Source organism: Falco rusticolus, chromosome 16 (assembly GCF_015220075.1).
Source record: "Falco rusticolus isolate bFalRus1 chromosome 16, bFalRus1.pri, whole genome shotgun sequence".
Lineage (NCBI taxonomy): Eukaryota > Metazoa > Chordata > Aves > Falconiformes > Falconidae > Falco > Falco rusticolus.
The window spans coordinates 7,013,286-7,034,309 of NC_051202.1; the positions used below are offsets into that span (position 1 = coordinate 7,013,286).

General features: G+C 60.5%; 3 protein-coding genes across 12 annotated transcripts in view; 1 reads left to right on the forward strand and 2 right to left on the reverse strand.

Annotated features, from left to right (window-relative positions):
* Positions 1-163: 163 nt before the first annotated feature.
* Positions 164-7,772, reverse strand: SIDT2 (SID1 transmembrane family member 2). Of its 7 annotated transcripts, XM_037409883.1 has the most exons (28): positions 7,131-7,770; positions 6,795-6,916; positions 6,489-6,650; positions 6,326-6,371; positions 6,125-6,226; positions 5,963-6,046; positions 5,630-5,741; positions 5,418-5,483; positions 5,212-5,305; positions 5,022-5,077; positions 4,729-4,740; positions 4,500-4,571; positions 4,347-4,421; positions 4,053-4,115; positions 3,523-3,644; positions 3,365-3,438; positions 3,204-3,270; positions 2,990-3,063; positions 2,747-2,870; positions 2,534-2,651; positions 2,325-2,461; positions 2,132-2,240; positions 1,971-2,047; positions 1,799-1,845; positions 1,355-1,460; positions 1,135-1,245; positions 947-1,060; positions 164-862 (listed from the first exon to the last, which is right to left on the reverse strand). In XM_037409883.1, exons 1-28 carry the CDS (start codon positions 7,341-7,343, stop codon positions 800-802), a joined length of 2,622 nt encoding a protein of 873 aa, XP_037265780.1. In that variant the 5' UTR covers positions 7,344-7,770; the 3' UTR covers positions 164-799. The 7 variants fall into 7 exon arrangements, with proteins under 7 accessions (XP_037265780.1, XP_037265781.1, XP_037265782.1 ...); XM_037409884.1 differs by lacking the exon at positions 4,729-4,740; XM_037409885.1 differs by lacking the exon at positions 4,053-4,115.
* Positions 7,773-9,922: 2,150 nt separating this feature from the next.
* Positions 9,923-18,302, reverse strand: PAFAH1B2 (platelet activating factor acetylhydrolase 1b catalytic subunit 2). The gene is made up of 6 exons (XM_037409822.1): positions 18,171-18,302; positions 16,975-17,062; positions 16,164-16,253; positions 15,189-15,305; positions 14,155-14,277; positions 9,923-13,504 (listed from the first exon to the last, which is right to left on the reverse strand). Exons 1-6 carry the CDS (start codon positions 18,197-18,199, stop codon positions 13,226-13,228), a joined length of 726 nt encoding a protein of 241 aa, XP_037265719.1. The 5' UTR covers positions 18,200-18,302; the 3' UTR covers positions 9,923-13,225.
* A 556-nt stretch (positions 18,303-18,858) lies between these two features.
* SIK3 (SIK family kinase 3) overlaps positions 18,859-21,024 on the forward strand; it is a 91,742-nt gene continuing 89,576 nt past the window's right edge. For all 4 annotated transcript variants that reach the window (XM_037409956.1, XM_037409958.1, XM_037409957.1 and 1 more), the window contains exon 1: positions 18,859-19,054. The gene's annotated coding sequence lies outside the window, so the exon portion shown is untranslated. The remainder of the gene's footprint in view (positions 19,055-21,024) is intronic.

Here is a 21,024-nt window from a genome sequence, read left to right on the forward strand (position 1 = left end):
CTCCCCAAGTCCTGGTGGGAAGGAGGAACCAGTGCTGCAGCAGAGCCTGGCTGACACCCGCCGGCAGCAAGGCAGGGCAGAGCCCACGGCCTCCGCTGCCCCCCGAGGACCCCCCGGTGTCCCCCAGGCTCCCGCTGCCCAGGCAGGAGGCAGCAGGCGTGGGCAAAGTGCAGACACTTTAATTAGCGAGTCCCTTCCCAGCAGACCCACGCACGGAGAGCACATGGCAGCCTCGGTGGGGAGCGGGGGGGGGGGGGGGGGGGCACACAGTGGGCAACACCCCCCCGGGATGCTAAAGGAGATGTGAGGGGGGCTGCTCCAGCCACCGGCACCAGCACCGGCACCGCACTGGAGGCATGGACCCCACCTTCCACCCATACGACTCAGGCACTGAAGAGAGACCCGCACCCATGTGCTCAGGGGGCCACGGGGCTGCGGGCACAGCGCGCACCCCGGCCCTCCACCGTGCCCATGGGCGCATGGACACGGAGCAGCAGCAGCAGCACCTTTTCCAGTGTCACTTGTCACCAAGGACGGGTGCCCCAGCAGCCCCCCAGTCCCATTTTTGGCTACGACGAGCCTGGGGACAGGCACGTAGCACCTGGGAGAGACCTGGCTGATGGGGAGGAGGCACACCGGGACCCCCGGGCTGCACGGGGAGGGGGACGGAGCAGCTGTTGGGACCCACAGCACAGGCATCCCTCCCTAGGGGCACGCACTGCCCTGGGTGGGTCCCCGCTCTGGGGGCCTGCGGCTGGGCATTTGGCACAGTCCCAGGGCAGCGGGCAGCTGTGGGCCCCTAGAAGACGTAGATCTTGTCCCGCTGGACGCAGTCCAGGTCATCGTCCAGCGTCAGCAGCACCTGCGGGGCGAGGGGAGCGGGGCTGCTGTGAGCCGGGGTGGCCGGGGGCAGCCAGCAGCCGCACTGCCGGTGGGCAGCACCTACCAGGAAGGAGCCGAACATGGCGATGGAGGAGAGGAAGTGCCAGATGTCGTGGTCGTCAAAGAAGTCGAGCAGGATGCAGTCGCGGTTGTGCTCCCGGGACTCAGCTGGTGTTTTCTGTGGGGGACAGGGGCAGCCATCACCACGCCAGCCCACAGCCAGCCACCCTGCCGCACCGCCTGCCCACTCACCTGCCAGGTGCTGAGCCCCTGGAAGAAGAAGAAGAGGGCGAAGCCCCAAACCACCGAGGTGCCAATGATGCAGAGCAAGGGGATGAGCTTGATGCGCTCGCCGCTGCGGAGCTGCGGGGGAGACCAGGGTCAATGTGCAGGCAGGAGCCTGCAGGGGGGCCAGTCCCTGTCCAGCCCACCCTGCACAGCCGGGCAGGGGGCTGGCAGCCTTGGCTCGCACCTTCATGATGATGTAGAAGGCGAAGTAGAGAAGGAGGTTGCAGATGCCGATGGCCAGCAGGTAGGAAGCGAAGTCATTGGGGCGGACAATGAGGCCGTAGGCAGCGCTGGGGAGGCAGGGACAGGCAGTGGGGTCAGTGCAGCCTGGGGGTCCCCCCGCCTGCCGTGCCCATGCGCCCCACTGTCCCTGAGGCACGCCGGCAGCCCCCGGGAGATTGGGCAGCGCATGGGGACACCAGGGCTGCCGCAGCTACAGGGGGGACCTGTCATGCTCGGCTCACAGCTGTCACAAGCTGGCTGTCCTCAGCCCAGCCCCAGCAGAGGGGACCGCAGCCAGCAGGGCCATGTCACAGGAGCAGGGTGGGGGTGGCAGCAGGGACGGGGAGCGCCGACCAGGCTGGGAGAAGTGTCGCGGGGTCTGGCGTGTGCCCAGCTCCGCACTTACAGAGACCAGTTGATGATGTTTCCCATGACCAAGAGCACCATTCGATCCTGCAAAGGGTGAGGGGGGGCCGTGAGGGGCAGGCAGCCGGCCGCTCCAGGGAGGGAGGGCTGCCAGGTGGGGTCTCAGCAGAGCCAGGGACCCTGGTGCCACGAGCCGCGGTGCCAGCACTCACCACGTACATGGGCCCACTGCACTGCCGGACGCAGTCCGTGTACAGCACATGCAGGATCCTGCGCAGGATGCCCGAATCTGCAGGGAGAGGAGAAGTCGCACCGGGGGCACCGCTGCGCTGCCCCCCACCCACCCTGCTCGCAGCAGTGCCCCCCACCTCACCCAGCTTCCAGCGCCCCATGTAGTAGAGCTGGGTGCTCAGCAGCAGGGTGGCCACGATGTGGATGACGGAGAAGACAATCCAGAAGGCTGTGTTCCCCTTGCCGAAGACCTGCGGGGCGAGTGGGGTGGTGGGCAGTGGGCTGTGGGGGTGACCGGCCACCCCCCCCCCCCCAGTGGCACCCACCGTACTCACCACACCAACGACAGAGAAGAAGATGACAAGGGCCAGGCAGGCATAGGCGCTGTAGGCGCTGGCGTTGATGTCTGGGTGGCGCTTCTGGTAGAGCTTCAGCATGCAGAGCCCCGCGATCATGTACATGAAGGAGGTGTCTGGGGGGGCACAGCAGTGAGCAGGGTGGGGGCAGCCCTGGTGCGAGCAGCAGGGGACTGGAGGACACTCACCGAACTGGAAGTTGGTGTAGTTGGGGCAGACGTGGTAGCAGGCACTGAGTAGCCCCTCCATCATGAGGGCAGTGCCCATGGCGTAGAAGAGCCCAAAGTGCTTGGGGATGCCGCATTCCTGGGGGGTGGGAGGAGAGGGAAGGGAAGCAGGGGGTCCTGGGTGGCAGAGACCCCTGTGGGCACACAGTCCAGCAGCCGCCCACCCCTTCTTACCAGGGCGTGGGCATCATTGCGCATGAGCGCCCGGTTGTAGTTGATCTCCCGCTGCAGGATGATGAGCAGGAAGAGCAAGCCCAGCAGGACGTAGCCCAGGTTGCTGAGGATGTTGTTGAAGGCGCTGCGGGGAAGCAGTCCAAACATGGGTGCTGCAGACCCCTCTCCCTCCCTGGGACCCCACTGCGGCCCTGCCCTGGGTGCAGGGGACCCCCAGCCACCCACCACCACCCCTGAACCCACCTGAGGTTCCCCAGCGGGTGGGCACACAGAAAGTTGTAGTAGCAGATGTCCTGGTTGCCGGTGACATTCACCACCTGAGCACGTGGGCACAGTGCAAGCAAGCGGTGGTAAGGCACGGGGACATGGGGGGTGACCAGGGACATCGCCATCGTGGCTGGGGAGCAGCCCCCAGAGCTCCCGGGAGCCCCGTTTGCTGTCCCTGTGCCCCACTTACCGTCTGGTAGGTGATGACAAGCTGGATGACAGGGAGAGCGTAGAAGACTGCGATGGTGGCGATGTTCCTGGGAGAGGCAGGGGGGTGTCAGGGGGTCCCTGCCGCCCACCCAAGGTCGGGATACTGCTCCACACTCCCTGTTCCCATTGCCCCCCACTCACCAGAAGTAGATCTGGTACTTCTTCCGCAGCACCCGCTTGTCCTTGCGGGCCAGGTCAGCCACGCAGAGGTATTGCTGGAAGGAGAGGCAGGTGGAGGGCTCACCCCGGCCAGCGGGGAGCAGCCGGTGGGGGGCCAGGGGGCACGGGGCAGGACACACCTTGGTGCGGATGACGTTCTTGTCGTAGTCAATGTCAGCCAGCGTGTCGTAGTCATCCTCCTCGACAGAGCTGAGCGAGTCCAGGCGCGGCCGGCTGGCCACGTTCTCCAGCGACCGCTCCCCTGCAGCCGAGTCGGGGCCGTCAGCGGAGCCCCTTGGCCGAGACCGCCTCGGTGCCCACCCCACGGGACCCCAATCACCCCCAATTAACAGTTCGGCTGCCTCCCTGCCAACTCACACCGGAGACAGGCTCCAGATCCCTGCACTGCCCCTGCCCCGGGGACACGCACTGGCTGTGCCCACGTGGGCGAGCATCGCCCCGTGCCACCGTCCCCCAGGGCTCTGCCGGGCTGGGGACAGCTGGGGGCCAGGAGGACAGTGTCCTCCCCTGCCCCGCAGCCCCGCAGGTGCTGCCCTGGCTCTAAGGGAGGGAAGGAGGGGACAGGGGTACTCAGCGCCCCGGGTGCCGAGCTTGGGGCAGGGCAGATTTTGATGCGATTCGCCTGTCCCCGCCCAGTACCAGCATCTACCCATGGCAATGCTCAGCGGCCTCAGCGGGGCGGAGGGCGTGCGCCGCTTGAACTGCTCCTGCCCTTCAAAGGAAAGCAAGAGTTACCGAAGCAGGAGTGGGGTTGAGCCCTGGGGAGGTTCCCCGGAGCATGTCCGCCCGATGGAGACCCCGCTGTGGGCCTGCAGGGAGGGGCTGGCAACCCAGGGACCCTTCCCAGGAGATGGAGAGGGACAGTGTGGGGATGCTGCCCTGGCGCGCTGGCTCTGCAGGGCTGCGGTCATGCCAGCCGCCGCACCGCTGCCCCGGGACTCACCCACGTAGCCGTACGGGACTTCTGCCGAGCCCATGCTGTCCGTAACGCCTTCGGTGCTGCCGGAGGAGCCGTTCCCTGCAAGGGCGGTCAGACCAGGTGGGCACAGCCGCCTGCCGACAGGCTGGGAGGGGAGGGATGGCATGTGGCACTCACCAAAGGAGCCATAACCGTAGCTGTCATAGGGCGAATGGCCCAGGAAGTAGTCAGGGATGCTGCGGGCATGCCCTGCAAGACAGGAGGGTCCCCGTCAGCCACTGGCAGCCTCCTGTGGCACCCCTGGCCTGGGGGCGCGTGGCCATTCGGCACGGGGCAATGCTCCGTGCCCCTGCTTTGGCACCGGAGCAAACGCGCAGACAAGGACAGAGCAGACACTGGCACCTACCCAGTAGAGATGCTGGGAGTCCCCAGAAAGTCATGGAAAGAAAGAGACAGAGCTGGTGAGATGCTCGAGACCCAGCGCAGAGCTGCCAGCCCCAGCCCCAAGGGCATCCCTGTCCCCCAGACATCGGGCTTTGTCCCCAGGGAGCCGGGGTACAGGCAGGGCTCAGGCAGACAGCAGGGAACTCCTGCAGAACCAAGGGCTTCACCACAAGCTTGAGAGGGCAAAATAACCGGGAACCCCCAGGGACACCCCCCACGTGCCACTGCCACCAGCTGCTGCCCCCAGCCCCTCACCCGTGTCCAGGCTGGGCGAGTCCATGGCTGCCAGGAGCCCCTTCCTCTTCTGCTGCCTGCCGAGGGAAGTGGCAGTGAGCGGCGCCGTGCCGGCAGCCAGGGGCAAGGGCTGGGGCCCGGGTGGCACAGCACCCACGGGCTCAGCACCCAGAGGGGAGGCTGGCCGGGGCAGCGATGCCCAGGAACTCACCGGCAGCTCTCCCAGCAGGCGATGACCAGTGTGAGGATGTAGAAGGAGAGGAAGATGCCCAGGCAGAAGAGCACACTGCTGACATAGGCCTCCGCTGCGCAGGGCCGGGACAAGCCCTCAGCATGAGCGGCAGCGCCGGGGACCTGCCGTGGGGTCCCTGCAGAGCCCAGCTACCCCCAGCCCCAAACGGCCCCTCCTCAGCTTACAGGTTATGGCGGGTGACACCATCACCTCCAGCATCTTCTGCCGGTTGTGCTGATCCACAGGCTCATCTGGAAGAAGGCATGGGCTGGGGTGGGGGGCTCAGCCCTGCACAGACGCTGCTGCTCACCCCATGCCCAGCACGCCCCCAGCACACAGCCCACAGCAGCGGGGATGTGCTGGTGGGTGGGCGCTTCCCCTGGCCCCCCCGGCGTACCTGGTGCAGCATCTTTGGAGAGAGGGTAGTAGGGCAGAGCCCCCCCACACGCCTCATCCTCCGTCTTTACCACCACCACCACGTAGAAGCTGTTGCTGGGGAAATCCTTCTTCTGCAGTGGCCGTCCCAGAGGGTTGAGAGACAGGGGTCAGCAGAGCCCAGCCAGGCGTCTCCCATGCTGCCCCGTGCTGCTGGGGCTGCCTGGGGGGCTGGGGGCCACCCCGGAATGACAGCCTGTGCAAGCTCTGCTAGCTGGTGCTACCTGGCAGCACCAGGGGGGCTGGCAGTGGTACAGCCCCATGGCGCAGCCCCGCGCCGTGGCCCCGCACCCACCTGCACCGTGATGGCTGCCTTCTTCGTCATGGTCTGGTACATCCCGATGAAGGCCACATTGTTGTCCAAGTCGTACACAGGGCACTGCGGGGACAGAGGCGCTGTCATCCCCGCCGGGCATCACGGATCGCCCGGACAGGAGACCCCGCTGCCCAAACCTACCAGGATGTCCTGGATGGAGATGACGGAGCAGGGGAAGGCCATGGCCGAGGTCACCTTCACAATCACCGAGTCCACTCCCTCGGGGAACTCGTACTTGAAATACTGCGGGGGGGGAAGGGCCCGTCACTGCCATGGGGGCCACACTCTCCTCCCTGGGCGCAGCCCCTCCTGCCACGCCACACCATGCCAGCTCCTCCTCACCTGCGGCTGGGCGGCCGTGGCATTGAAGCTGAACCTTTCGTTGGTCCTGCAGAGAGCACAGGGAAGACGGCGGCTGGCGAGGGGAGCCCGTGGCCCCGGCAGGCAGCCCTGGTGGGCGGTGGGCAGGCATGGAGGGGGACCGGGGACGCGGGGCTGCCCTCACCGCAACACAAAGTTCTCCACACGGGTGACCCGTAGCTTGTAGGAGGCGTTGAGGGACAGCGTGGAGACATCCACGTAGAAGTGCTGGGTCTCCACCTCCGCCTTGGTCTGGGGCTGGCAGAGCGTGCGGCTCACCTCCTGGTATGCGTATTTCCGCTGGTACCTGGGTAGGCAGAGCTGTGCTGCACCCACCACCGCCGAACTCTGCCTGCCGGGACCCCTGCCCGCCCACCAGGACCCCTGCCCACCCACCGGTCCTCGCGGCTTGGCCGGGCAGGGGGCCACGCGGCGCCCCCCCAGTACTCACAGTCCCCGGAGGATGAGCGGCACCTGGAAGGAGACCACCGCCTCCTTCTGCCTCACCACGAAGAGGACGGGCAGGTCCTTGTGGTCGGAGAGGACGTTCACCGACACCCGCACGCCCTCCGTCTGCGGGGAGAGTGGGAAGCCGAGGCGTTGGCTGGGCACCGCCACCTGCGGCCGCCTCATCCCCGGTGCCTGGACTTTGCACGGCCATCGTGGCTGTTGAGGCATCCCCGCCGTGGGGACCGTGCCCCCTGCCCGCCCCAGGCCCCGGGGCCGGGGGTCCCGTGGGGGTGTGGGCAGTGGTGGGACGTGGGCAGCGGTCGTGGTGGGTGCTCACCCTGTTCCGGCAGACGCTGTGGTTGAAGGCGTAGATGTTGAGCAGGTCGGCGTCCACCCAGTCGGCGTAGGTGGTGTTGAACTGGGCCTCCTTCTGCAGCACGCGCCGGGGCCCGTGGGGCCGGGGCAGGGTGGGTGGCGGGGCGGGCGGCAGGGCCAGCAGCGGCAGGGCCAGCAGCGGCAGGGCCAGCGCGGCCGCCCCGGGGCCCGGCATCGCGCCAGCATCCCCGGCCGGCCGGGCAAGGTCCGCCGGGGCGGGAAGGGACGGGACGGGACGGGACGGGACGGGACGGGTCAGCCGGGGCGCTGCCGGGCACCCTGCCCCATGGCGAGCTCCGGGGGCGGCGCCGCTGCCTGGTTGCGGTGCCGGTGATCGGTGTCGGTGCCGGTGCCCGATGCTCGGTGCCGGTGCCCGGTGTCGGTGCCCGATGCTCGGTGCTCGTGCCCGGGTTCGGTGTCTGGGCTTAGTGCCGGTGCTCGGCTTCGGTGCCGGTGCTCGGCTTCGGTGCCGGTGCCCGATGCTCGGTGCCGGTGCCCGATGCTCGGTGCCGGTGCCCGGGTTCGGTGCGGGTGCCCGGTGCCGTCCCCCCCCCCGCGGCCCGCAAGCAGCTGTAAACACGGGCCGGCGGTGACGTCACGCGCGGTCTCACGTTCAAGGCCGGGCCGGGGAAGTGACGCGGCGGCGGGCGGGGCCGGGGGGCGGGGGGCGGCCCGGCCCGGCCCGGGGAACCCCCGCCCTGGGGAGCTCCTGCCGCGGGGGGAAGCCCCGGCCCGCAGGGCAGCCCGTGTCCCATATAGGACCCCATAGGGGAAGCCCTGCCCCGTAGAGGAGCCCCCGCCCTATATAGGACCCCATAGGGGAGCCCCCGCTCCGTATGATACCCCCTTGGGGAGCCCCTACCCCATACATGACCCATAGGGGAGGCCCTGCCCCATACAGGACCCCACAGAGGAGCCCCTGCCCCATAATAGACCCCAGAGGGGAAACCCTGCCCTGTGGAGGAGCCCATGTCCCCTACAGGACACCACGGGGGGGCCCTGCCCTGTATAGGATGCCATAGGGAAGCCCCTACTCCATACGGTACTCCCTTGGGGAGCCTCTGCCCCATAGGGGAAGCCCTGCTTTGTATGGGACCCCATAGGGGGGGCCCTGGGGCTGGGCAGGGACGGCTGCCCCCCACCCCAAGCCACCCTTCAGGACACAGGGGCTGCCCCAGCCCCTCTGATGGGACAAGGACCTGTCCCACCCAGGAGCAGCCTGGGCAGGGGGCCGGGGCCAGGTGAGGCCACCGCCGCCCCTACAGCTGGCAGCGCCGGAGGCCTTTGCTGCTGCTGCTGGTGGCCTCGCTCAGGGGTTGTCACACGCTGTCACATGGCAGCAGCTACCTGCCACCAGCAGCCACCGACCCGCCTGGCACCGGCAGCCACAGCGGGGTCCCTGGCTCGACAGCTCGGTGTGGCTGGCCGGGCCGGCTGAGCTGCTGCGGTGATGGCGGGTGCACCATGCCGTAACCGGCCCTGGCTCCCGCTCCTTCCTCGCCGTGGGGACTCCTCCGTCCCAGACCTCGCTCCCTGCCCCAGCCTGCAGCTGATGGCTCCTCTCCGCCCGGCACCGGTGGGACCCGGCGGCACGCTGGTTGCCCACGCTGCTGGCCCAGCCCGCCTGCCCACTGCGGTCCCCGCGCGTTAGGGGCATGGAGAGATGTGCTGCACCCATATGGGCACCCTCTGGACCTCTGCGCAGGGGCTCCCTCCCGTTTGCAGCACCCTCCGTCACCACAGCATGAAGTAATTGGAAGTACCTTGAAGTTTTTCCACGGCTCCGTTCATGGGGAAAGCAGGAGCAATACCAGCAGCGTTTTACCGTGTGTGTCTCTTCAAAGCTCACCATCCGAGCTGCTGCCGAGCTTCCCGCTTACAGCCCTCCATCTAATGGCTCTGTGGGCATTATCCCGCACTTCAGGTGTCTGAGATTGGGGGTTTTGGTTTAAAATCCCACCCTGAAACAGCTCAGCCCCACGTAACCTCATAGAAAACCATTTCCTAGGCTTGAACTGACATCCGAGGCCTCTGCCGCTGGCTTCCCTCTCTTCTCTGCGGGACAAACATAAGGAGACAAGAGCACTGCTGCTATTGTGCACTTTATTTCTATAGGTCCTCTCACAGAGGATCCCAAAGCACTTTTCAGAGAGTCTGCACATTGCTTCCAGGTTACGGGTGGTGACGCTGACAGCAGGTGGAACAACTTGCTTGGGGACAGACGGACACCCGTGCAGGAGCTAAACCACAACTCCAGCCTACTCCGTTCACATTTGGGTATCGCCTCCGCCAGGATGGCTCCATGTCGGATTGTGTGGTGATGCACACACCCTGCTTGTTTCAGGGCGATGACAAATAAACGGCTGAGTTATCAGATACAAAGCGATGTCCTGTCAAGGGCCAAAATACCAGCTACCTTCACCTGCAGAGCCCTGCTTACAGCTTTGGGTACAGGACCAAAGCTCTGCGTGGTGAAAAGAGAGGAAAAACAAACCAAAAAAGGGCCCCTCAACAGAGCGGGGAAAAGCAGAGGTATTCCATGAGGAGTGCGGATCCAGCCGAGCATGAGTCCGAAGACCCCTGGGAGGGAGCGCTGCAAGCAAGCGCGTCTGGTGGGAGGTGTGTTGGGCAGCTCTGTGTGGGGCAGCACCTCCCCGGCCCCCGCAGGAACGGAACACAGTGGGTCACCAACACAGAGAGGGGAGCAGAGACGCGGGTGCCTAGGCACACACACACACACACGCTGCAACATGGTGGGGTGAAACATTGACATTTATATCGAAATACGCACTAACAGAGTGAGTTCTACCAGCCGATGCATTTTTGCCAAAGCAGAATCACAATTTTTTTTGTCCCGGGGAAGGTTCAGGGTGGCGAGCCACTGCAGTGCCTCGGGGCAGGCAGGGCGGGCAGTGCAGAGGGAGGCTGCTGCCTCGTTTCACATGTGGTGCGCGCTTTCCTCCTCACAGGTCCCATCCTGCGGCCATCCTCCTGTCCCCCCAGCCAGTTACAAGAGACTCTTCCTGGCCTTTCACATCTTTTGTTTTGTTTTTCTCTCTGCTGCAACAAATACGAAACTGGCAATGCTCACGCCGACAAGATAACAGGCTCCCACACAGAGCGGCCAAATGCAACCGGGTTGTTTGCGGAGTGAAGCCCCCCAGGGCCGGCTCTTTCCCAGCCAACCCTTAACAAGGACATGGTTCCCGCTGGCCACCAGGCAAGGGGAGCCCAGCCACAATCCCAAGGGACATTGGTCACCCAGAGCTGGGACCAAAGCTTTTCTCACTGTCTTGAAACGAGGTGCTCGGTTCTTAGTCCTAAGTCAGTGAGGAGGGAGAACCCCTCATTGCCTTCCCACATCACTGCAGTTGTGAGCGGGACACTCCTTACTAGGCAACAACAAGCAGAGCTAAAGTCTGAGCAGAGAGGAGGCTGTCCTCACCCTCTTTACACGGCACCAGCAGTATTGGAGGTGGTTACGGGAGCAGGAGGAAGGCTGTGAGCACCGAACCAAGCACAGAGCGCGGCACCTTAGCAAGCCAAGCCTAAGCAGAGCAGCAGAGCTGTCCTCAGTCACGTTGCAGAAGGCTCAGGAGCCTGCCAAACCTCTCGGTCCCCTCAGCACCCTGCCAAGAGGGGCTGACTCACAGCTGAGCACAGCCGCAGCTGCACGGGTTGCCGAGTTGAGAAGTCAGAGCTTTTTACTGGAGAGTACGTTCCTGGTTAGCATCTCTTTTAGCCAAGTGCAGTGGGGAGGGAAGCAGGGATGCGTATGTTCAGCTAGCACACTGCCTTTCCACACAAGCCTAGAAACCTGAACAGCTCACAGGGAGCAGAATGAGTTTTATCCTGTCTCCCTGGGGGTGCACAGGGAATGGGATAAGTCCTTTCCCCAGGACCCCTCCGCTGCAGCCTATTTTTAACACTTTATCTTCCACTCTCCCTTGCCCCAACTTCTCCAGCAAGCACCTTATTGCAAGCGTGAGCAACATTCCCTCAAAGCCCATCCTGCAAGGCAGCGGAGCTCTAGAGCGCAGCGGCCAAGTGAGCCTCGGGGAGCAGCGTGTCCCCAGCCTGGCTCATGGGCACAGGACCGTAATCCCTCCTCTACCGCCGCACTCCGAAACCTCCTACTTCTGATCCTGGCAAGTGGGACGCTTCATCTTTCCTTCATCTGTGTGTAGATCACATATACTGGAAACAAAACACACACTATGCATGCAATCCAGGCAGAAATCCTGCTATGATCAAATCTACAGGAAGAGGGGAATGTAGTGGGGACATGAAAGTATTCCTTAATGCTAGGTTATAGACTGCATTAAACACCAGCACCCTTTATTATAAAAAAGGGCAGACAGACTATATACAGTACCTATGTACTTCACTGCAGCAGGGCACAGCAAGCAACCTGGACACCTAAACACCCCTCACTCGGAACATGATACGAAGTGCCCGCTAAAAAGCTATCTGTTCCTCTCCGGTTTATCTGCTGAGAGGAGCACGTGTGACCGCAGATCCCGCCTACACAGGCAGAAGCACAGAGACCTGTGTCGGTGGCTTTTGGCCAGCTACCGCAGCGCAAACCACGGCGAGGTCTGCACAGCACCACCAAGCTCCAACTCCGGCAGGTAAGCCAAGGAGGAACAGACTTTATTTAAAATGGTTTTATTTGCAAGTATAGTTATCGAATTCTAGAGGGCTCTGCCTTTCAGGTCCAAACCAGTTCCCTTCTGAAGAAGAGAACCTTTCACTTTTAAATGAAAGGCTGTCTTCGTATGATTGTTAGTAGACTACAACCAGTCCTCGTAACAAAATAAACACATCACAATTCCACCTAGTAGCAGGCCCTGTAGGAGGGCACCTGCCCCTCCAGCTCCCTTGGCTAGAGGCAAGGAGCAGTGCCCAAGGCAGGAAATGCTACACCTTGACTTCACTTTTTGCTGCAAGAGGCTGTAGTTGCTCAAATAAAATGTTTACACAAGTAAAACAGAAGAGAGAAAGAAATATACACCTTGGAATCTGTAAAGCTTCAGACTGATTTGGGCCTTGCAGGCAGGGGCTATTAATAGGGGCTTTCTTTAGAAAAAAAGGATGTAACAGTCACATACTTAAAAAAAAAACACCCAAAAAACAACAAACAGCACTGCAAAGAGCCCTGTGGCACAGGCAGCTCAGAGGAATGGAAGGTCAGTTCTAGAGTAAAGAGGAAGCGACTGCCTTGTGCAGTGTTTCCTGGATAATTAAAATCCTAAACTGAGCAACTGTTAAAAGCCAGCGACACCACACGCAGACAGGAGCAGAGAACTGGACAACCAGCAGCATTCGAATGAGACTGCCCCCAGGGAAAGCTACGTGGGAGGAAAGGTGCCCTGGCTAGCAGGCATGGTGAAATAAGCACAAGAACAAGCACCTGGGAGTGTTACACGAATTCGGTTAACCGTTTGTTTCTTTACATTTCAGAATTCCAGTTTCATGCTGCTTCAGAAAGGAGTGAGAAAGCAACACGTGTCACTTAAACCCAAGCACATCACCCCACCCACCCCCCCAAAAAAAAAACCCCAAAAACAACCCAACCAAAAAACCTTTATAAGGTGGGACCAAGTTTGGAAAAATGCATCTGTTCTGGCTTTTGCAAGTGGAATGTGATTCTTGTTCACAGGCTAATACACAGAGCACAATCCCTACAGCCAGGAACGGTGAGCTGGGAGCTGTGCATGGGCTGTCAGGGACAGGCTACAAGGGTTCTAGGACAACCACAGAGCAACAAGATATGAGAGGGGCACAGAGTGACAGTCCTGTTCTCGTTTTAAATGAGGAATGGTTTAAAAGTAAAACTCTTCTTCAGCTAATTTCCTCCTGCAATAAAACCAACCAAGCCGGCCCTCAGATGTACAAGACCAGTTAAACATTAGCCTTCCCCCTCAAAAACACTAGGTACGAACATCCGGCAACATTCTACAATGGAAAGTGCTTTAAGAAAGAAGGATTCTGTAGTGCCAGTGACAGAACTGATCTGATGGGCTGGATGATGCTGTTAATGCTGACATCAACTGCTCAGGCCAGGGAAGCTCGTTTCTCCTCGGGGGTCTCCTCCAGCAGCTGCATGATCAGTTCATGGAGGGGTTTGCAGATCTTTGCATAGCCCCCTCCCGTCAGGTGCAGGAAATCAAACATGTCGTGGTATGAGATGGTGCCATCTGAGTGCACAAAGCCGACGTCCACATCCAGAAGCTGGACGTTGGGCAGTTTGGGGAGCGAGGCTTTTAGCAGATGATTCACCTTGGCATTCTTCTGCCGCAGTGGGTTTGGCTTCTCTCCACGAGGTAGCAGGCCCTGGCACAAGAAGGAGGCAAAAAAAGAGCTTCATACTACTCTGATGGCACAACAATGCCTGCTTTCCCTTCCAATTCAGACTGCCTTTTGAGATTTACGATGTCCATGACAAGAGGAACTCGTCCTCTCAATCAGACTTTGCCCATTCAGATTACTATGAAAGGCAGCTGAAGGAGCCAGATGAGCTATAAGTACAACTGGCAAGGCATCTGCTCTCTTTCTTTTTCTTTTTTTAAATACATCAGTTTGCATTCTTTCTGTAAGCTTTCAGTGGTGGACTGAATGTCACCACTTAGCTTCTCACTAAGAGAGGCATCAGCTAAGCCATTAAGGCAAGGCAGCCAACTAGGGATTCCAATGCCAGCTCAGATCAGGGCACCTATTTTCCCCTCACGGGGCTCCTTCAACCACATTTTTAAGTGGGACAGCAATACCGCTAAGGAGAATGATTACACCCGCCTCTGGAGTAGCCGGAAGGACAACTTCTGCAAAGCCAGGGAACAAGGGGAGGCACGCACAAGGCAGAAGACAGATAAAGCGACTGCCCTCCCCGGTAACGATCGGTAACTCCCAGCAACGCAGTGGTGCGGTGCAGAGAACACAGGGCCTCCTCAGAGCAGTTTGTTTTCATCACGCTGCAAGAGACATACCAGTACAATAACTTTGGCCTGTGGCTGCTGAGTGTTTATCAGGCGCACGATAGCCTCGATTCCACCTGCTACTTCTTCTGCTGTGTTTTCATGATTATTTGTTCCAACCCAAACAACAATAACCTACAAGGAGAAAAAGCATTGGCATCTTTTCCAGAACTAGTTGTAATAGGCTTGCTGACCCTGAAAACCCTCTGTGACCAGCGAGCTACATGAAGAGCTGGGCTTAAGACTAAACTCTAACTGCAAGAGGTCTTCAGCTGGCAGTTATGCCCATTTCTGAAGAGCATCTTATGACCTTCTGTTCTGGCCCTCAGCATGCATGAAGAACTGGTACTACTGAACCCTTTCTGGACAGCCCAAGAGACGTCTGAGCCCATCCCATTTCAGAGCCTCTTGGCCAACATACCGGTAGGAGCCAACACTGGTCAAAAAGAGGGTAATGTACATTTGTAGAGGATAGCGTGAGCTGCTTCAGGGCAGGGACAACTGTACAGGCCTATTTTTTATTTTAAAAGACTGTAAACTGCTATATTGCAGGCTTGAATACAAGAGGCACTGCCTCCCTACCTGGGGTATGTACTCCCTAGCAGCACCCTGGTGCAACATCCACTGCTCGCAACAGGGCTGCGACTGCAGGTGCAGACTGGGGAGCTGATCTTCACCACGCATCCTGCACGTCACCAACACTATCAAATACTTCAGCAACCCTTCCCAGAGGCCAAGAAGTCTCAGGTCTGAGACACACACAGCAACTCCAAACTACACGGGAAATCATTGGCCTGATTGACATTTTTGCTAGGACTACGAGGTCTCCTCTATTTATTGATGACATCCTCCAATTCCCATGTTCAGCAGTGTAAACCCTGTGTACAAGATGTACAGCTCTGTTCCCAAACACTGCTGGTTTAGCCAAACACGTCTCAATACCTGATGTGCACTCAGTGCCAACAGTTGCCCAAACAAAAAGCTGTGCTAAGGGTAACAGCTCACTCAGTTCTGCACCGCTGCCTGCTTTGGTTTTCTGCTTATACCTTCGGTTTAATGTTCTCCAGTTCACCATTCTTCAGCCTCCATAGAACGTGTCCTGTGGTGTCTCCACCAATCCCAAAATTCAATGCGTGAAGCGGTGAGAAGAGCTCTCGCCATATCTGCAATCAGAGATCAATCTGCTATGTCACAGCAGCATCCTGATCGTGAAAGACACTACACAGACAAGCGATGTCTTCAAGGACACTGGAAGTAGCCATGAGACTTCCTCTGAAAACTCACTTCCATAAAGGGCATTTAAACACAGGACGAGGCTTTACTCGCAGGTCCAGAAGAGACGGAGTTGCTGATGTTCAAGCACTCGGTCCTGGCACAAAGGAAGGGGAAGTTCTCTTGAGTAGCTATTTGCCCAACTCATCTGAGACACAAGAGTGCTGGATCTGCTGCAGACCACCATGTCCCTAGCTTCCTTAAGTGCGGGGCTTCTGAAGAAGGTGTCTGACCTGAAGAAATCTTTTCCATCATCAGGTAAAAAAACTAGGCAAAACAGAAGCAGCTCTGGCAGAACAAATCTGCTCAGCTGCCACCGCGGCGGAGCAGCAGAACTCCTCTTTGCCCCAATAGAGTTTTAGAGAAAAGCCTGTGTGCCAGTGCCACCCCAAGTGCTAGAGGGTTAAACGTGTTCTGGCCACACTAGAGACAAGACAAGTAAAATTCGTGCCCTTGGGAGGTCAGGTTGGAATCTGAGATTCAAGGAACTAGCTAGGGGTTGTGTAGTGTGTCAAAATGGAGGCAGTCAGTAGTGGATTCAGAGAGAGACTGCAAATGGCTTACAGAGATAACGTGGTAAGGCTTTGTACAAGCACCAGGAAGTTAAGGAAGCAAGGCAGAGTAAGAGATGACAGTGAAATGGGAACAGAAGAAATGGTCAGTATTACTCATGACGATCACGTACTGGATAAGAGAGAAAAACACTCTTAATTCCTACAACCCCATCACCTTCCTTTCTTTAACTATACCTCATATTGCTGTAGCAACTGCACCATGGAGTCCCCCACGAAGAGCACGTCAGGCTCCTTGTCTTTGCAGTCCAAGACAAACCTATTGTGCTGGTAAAAGAAAGCAGCAAAGTAAGCTCTGGCTGATAGCTCCCTTCTGGGTATCTCTGCTGCAGGACAGAAAGGGACAGCTGCCCAACCAATTTCCCCTGCTGGGAATTCTCCGAGTTTCTCTCTGCATTAACCCATGAACTGCTGGATGCTCCTCCCAACTATAGCAGCCCCAGCAACAACCTCAGCTCTGATAAGAGCAGCATCTCATCTACTCTACATGACATACGTAAGCCCTGAGCCTGTCAGACGCCCATTAGGTTCAACAATTACAGAGAAATTATCGGTTAGTCACTGCAGTGAGTGTCCTCTGGCTATTTCTCCCTGTCTAGGAGGAAGGGATGGGCAGTCCAGACACCTCACCTCTGCTTTTCTCAGCTTTGTCACTCCCTCAAAAAGACACACGCTGGAAAGCGCTGCTTTGCACTTTAACAAAAGGGCTGGCAATTCTTCCCAGCTAATGGCCCAGCTGCAGTATTTTCTGAAATGATTTCACCGGGCAGCTTGCAGGTCATGCAACAATGCTGCTTTTTGCCCCGCTTCATCATTATAAGACAGACACATACCGACAGCTTGCCAGCATTGGGACAGCAGAGCTGTTACGAGCTCAGGTTGGAAGCATGGCCAGACAGGCCCACACAGCACGCACTCAATGCCCCCCCCACAGCCTCCCGGTAAAGAGGATTCAACCTCCTATGGTGACTGCCCCTCCCAGCCTTACCTGTGACATCCACCTGTCGTCTCCCTGAATATCTTCAGCGGCATGTGGAACTGCTGCTGGGTTTGAGTTCCCCTGGCTCATTCTGTTCCTGCGGAAAGAACATTTCAGACCAGCTCCTTTTAGCGGCTATCACAGCATGCTACCACTGGGGAAAAAGAGGCTGGCTGGCTAGAAACTGCTGCACTTCCTGACATTCATAATATACAATTCATGCCTATTCCTACGCGTGTTGACTGCTGGCCGACACCAACATTCATTTTATTCCATGTGCAACTGTCAGACCAAGTCTGCAGACAGTCCTCCTGAAGCCATATACTGATCGGACATCCAGGCACACGAACACAACGTTATAAAAAACAAAGAAAAGATCGTTTCAGACGATGTTCTGCAGAAGGACACCTCAGCTATGCCAGGCTTTAATAACAGAATAGTAAATGCTAACATTACTGAGGATTAGCCCCTATTAGTATCAAGATATCCAGCTTACGACTCCTGAGCTCCGCGCTTCAGGTGGATTATCTGGCTTCAGGGGACAGTGCATCACAGCGGTATCGATCCCAATGGACCTCAACCAGGAGCACTGGACAGTGGGCTACTGCTTCCAGCTACCACCCCGCGCAACAGCAACTCCCCCGAAGCCACCAAGTGCCCGCAGCAGGCGGCAGCCCCAGGCTGCAGAAATGCAATCGGGGCCAAGGCTTCAGGCGACAGCCGAGTCTGTGATGAGGTTCCCGATTAGCCGGAGAGCTGACAAGCACGGGCCCTCCTCCCCACTGCGCCCACCTGGCCCCCCCGGCCCCTGCCGGGAGCAGCACCTTCAGCCTGGGGTTAACCCCTGCGGGGCAGGGCTCGTCAGGAGGCTTCCCGCCGCCCCCAACGTCGCCAGGGGGGCCGCCTCCTCTGTTATGGCGGGGCCGCCGCTTCGGGCGGTGTCTCCCCGCTGTCAGCGCCGCCTCCCGAGCCCCCCCCCAACGGCCGACCCTCCCAGCGAGTAGGCGGGGGAGCCCTCCCGCGGGGAGCGGACGCCCCGCCATACCCGGGGCACCGCGCCAGCTCCGCCGCGGGGCGCGGCCCCGGGCCTCCCCGCTCCGCCCCGCGGCGCGGCCGGCGGGCGAAGGCAGCGAGAGGGGCGGCGGCTGCCCCGGCAGGGCTGGGAGGAGCGGCCGCCGCGCCCAGCCCCGGCCCCGCGGACTCACGGCGGCTGCGGCTCCCCCCGCGACTCCATGGCGCTCTTGGGCGGGCGCCTCCCTCCCCTCGGCCCGGGCTGCCACCGCGCCTGCGCGCCCCGGCCGCTTCCGCTTCCGCCGCCGCCGCCCGCCAATCACCGCTCGCTCCCCGCGCCGCTTCCGGCCGCGCTGCCGGAAGTCCCGCCCGGCCCTCCGGGCCGTCTGGCCCCCAGGCGGCGCCCGCCCTGCCATGACGTCATTCTCCCGGCCGTGACGTCTGCGGCGTCATTCTCCCATCGGCGAGGCGAGGTGAGGCGTGCCCGTTAGCGCCTGGGGCCCGTCCCGCCCCGTCCCCCGCGCGCCTCGGGGAGGGGGGCGTCCCTGAGGCCTGCAGGCCGCTGCTGGGTGACGCCAGCAGGGCCACCGCGACGTCAGCGGCGGGCTGTGACGCCACCGCGGCGTGGCGGGTACCAGCGGGCCGGGGGGTGGCCCGTCCCCTCAGCCCACCAGGGCTGGCTGTGTCGCCCGCCGGCCGCGCGGGGGCGCCCTGCCCGGCCCCGCCCCGCCGCCACTGCGGAGCGGCGCGGGCGCGTCCCGGCGGCGCTGGCGTCACGGGGCCCGCCCCGCGGGGTTGCCATGGCAGCCGCCCCCCCCGCCGATGAGCTCACGCGGTGCCGCAGCCCCGTGGGGGGGGGTTTGCTCCTCGCAACAAGATGGCGGCGGCGGCGGCGGCTGCAGCGGCAGCGGCGAGCGGCGCGGGGGGGCCCCCTCCGGCCCCGCGGCTGTCCCCGGCCCCGCCGCCCCCGCGCCCCCCCGGGCCCGCCCGCATCGGCTACTACGAGATCGAGCGGACCATCGGCAAGGGCAACTTCGCCGTCGTGAAGCTGGCCACGCACCTGGTGACCCGGGCCAAGGTGAGGGGCCCGCCGCGGCCCGGCACGCGTGGGGCGCTGGGCAGCCCACGGGCCGGGACACCCGCCCCGGCCTGCCCCGGCTCGGCCCGGGCCCGGCGCCCCGCGGCTCGGGCTGGCGCGGGGGGCAGCGCTGCCGCCCCGCCGTGCGTGGGGCCGGCTCCGAGCCCGCGGGCGGCGCGGCCCGGAGCCGCCGGGGTGCCGCCGTGCGCGGCCGCCGCCGTGGCCGGGCCGTGGAAAATGCCGTTTGCGGCGTTACGGTGGGTCCGAGCGTGGGGGCAGCGCCGGGGCAGCTGTCACCGGGCCCTGCGCCTGGGCCACGGGCTGGTGACACCGCCGCGGGCGAAGCTCGCCGCCCCCCCGAGCGCCGCCCTGTCGCGGGGGTCCTGCGGGGAGCGGGGGGTCCTGGGGGGAGCGGGGTCTCCGTTTGCCTTAATCCCACCTGGGAAGATATGGAGGTGGAACAAGCGGGTGTTTTGTGAACGCGGGGATGCCAGCTGACGTAAGGGCAGCACCAGCGGCCGTGGGTATCGTGGGTATCGAGGAGGGCTGTAAGAAATTACCCTGCTTGAGTCTTCCAGGGCCACGCAGGAAACCACAAGGAATAACGCGAGAAAGGGGCTCGCTGAGGGAGCGGTGCTCGTGCACAGGTGCCCCCAGCTACGGGCTTCGTTCCCAGGCCGGCAGCCTCGGCCACTCCGTTAGCCCTTGGGAATGTGGTGAGAGATCCCTGAGGAACAAAAATCCTGCTGCAATAGTTGGGATTTTGTCAGTTGTACCACGCTGTCTGAGAGGGTTTGTCTTGCTGCATCTGCCGGTGCGGACTGCTGGTGGCAATACCGAAGTCTTCTCCAGAAACTGTTGCAGGAGGAAGATCGTGATGGAAGCAGAACTGGGGGTGGGAAGGCAGCGGGGAGCAGACAGGCCTTAACGAAATCCGGCTCACCGGTGCCGTTGCCCTGCTCTTGGCTACCGTAGTAGCACCTTGGAAGCACTGCAGATGGAGACTGTTGAGGACGGTTTTGGCTTGTGCGCCTTAGCTGTCCTATAAATTTCAAGAGTCACTTTATATTGAAACATTACAATCAATCCAAAGTTAACTTTCATTTGTTGAAACCCTGGCTTTGTGCCCAGGTAACTAAGTAAAATTAATTTCAGGGGCTATTTAAAAATCGGTCGCTTACCACCTCTTGGCTGGTTCTTTTCAGAATCAGGTTATATTTGCCTGCCTTGTGAAAACTGACGTCTGTTTCTGTGCCTTCAAGTGCTAAATGCTACAATTCTACCTGCACTTTGGCTACTGTTGTTTTGTGCAGGGCTTGGCCATTGTTTTCCCCGTTATAAAACTGTATGTTGCTGATAGAAGCGGGGGCGATAAGTTAAGATGCTTCAAATGCGGGAGACTGATCCTCTTGAGATCGCTCCTGTAGCAACAAGTCAGTGTTCCTGTTTTCAGCCTCCCTTGTTGAGTCAAGGTTTCTTTTGAGTGGTGCTAACTCTCAGGTTTGCAAAATACCAAAGTGGAGACAGCCTTTTGCATGGGAATAGTTAATTTTTCTGAAGAACAGCACAAGGCACGCAAATTTGTGTCTGGAAATCCTGCTGGACGTCGAAGGCCAAGACTGGAGTTTTAGGTGTTTTTTATGGATGATGGAAGACAATGCTAATCTCAGAAAAACTTGGGCTTCGATAAATAGCACTTTACACTTGTTTCTACTGCCGTGAAGTGACTGAGGGTGGATTGCTGGCTTTAGGAAGCAGCACGGCTCTTGTCTGGTAGGATGGTAGGCTTACTCATTGCCTCTGCCACTGAGCCTGGTGGGGTGGGCCACTTACTACAGTGGCGGGTTTGGCATGCTTGCACATTTCCCTGTGCTGCTGCCTGGAGGAGATGCGATCCCTCTGAACTTGGAGTGCTCTCCGAAACCGGGGAAATACCTGTGCCGGAACAACTGCCATCTGTTCGGCTGTGC

Excerpts from the sequence above, each read along its gene's own strand:
- SIDT2 (XM_037409883.1), bottom strand. The coding sequence starts at position 7,343 with ATGCCGGGCCCCGGGGCGGCCGCGCTGGCCCTGCCGCTGCTGGCCCTG. Across the intron at positions 4,116-4,346 it reads AGTCCCGTACGGCTACGTGG|GGCAGGAGCAGTTCAAGCGG; the intron begins GTGAGTCCCGGG and ends TTTCCTTTGAAG. Across the intron at positions 863-946 it reads CCATGTTCGGCTCCTTCCTG|GTGCTGCTGACGCTGGACGA; the intron begins GTAGGTGCTGCC and ends CTCGCCCCGCAG.
- PAFAH1B2 (XM_037409822.1), bottom strand. The coding sequence starts at position 18,199 with ATGGAGTCGCGGGGGGAGCCGCAGCCGCC. Across the intron at positions 16,254-16,974 it reads ACGACAGGTGGATGTCACAG|CACAATAGGTTTGTCTTGGA; the intron begins GTAAGGCTGGGA and ends TTCTTTTACCAG. Across the intron at positions 15,306-16,163 it reads AGTTGCTACAGCAATATGAG|ATATGGCGAGAGCTCTTCTC; the intron begins GTATAGTTAAAG and ends CTCTGATTGCAG.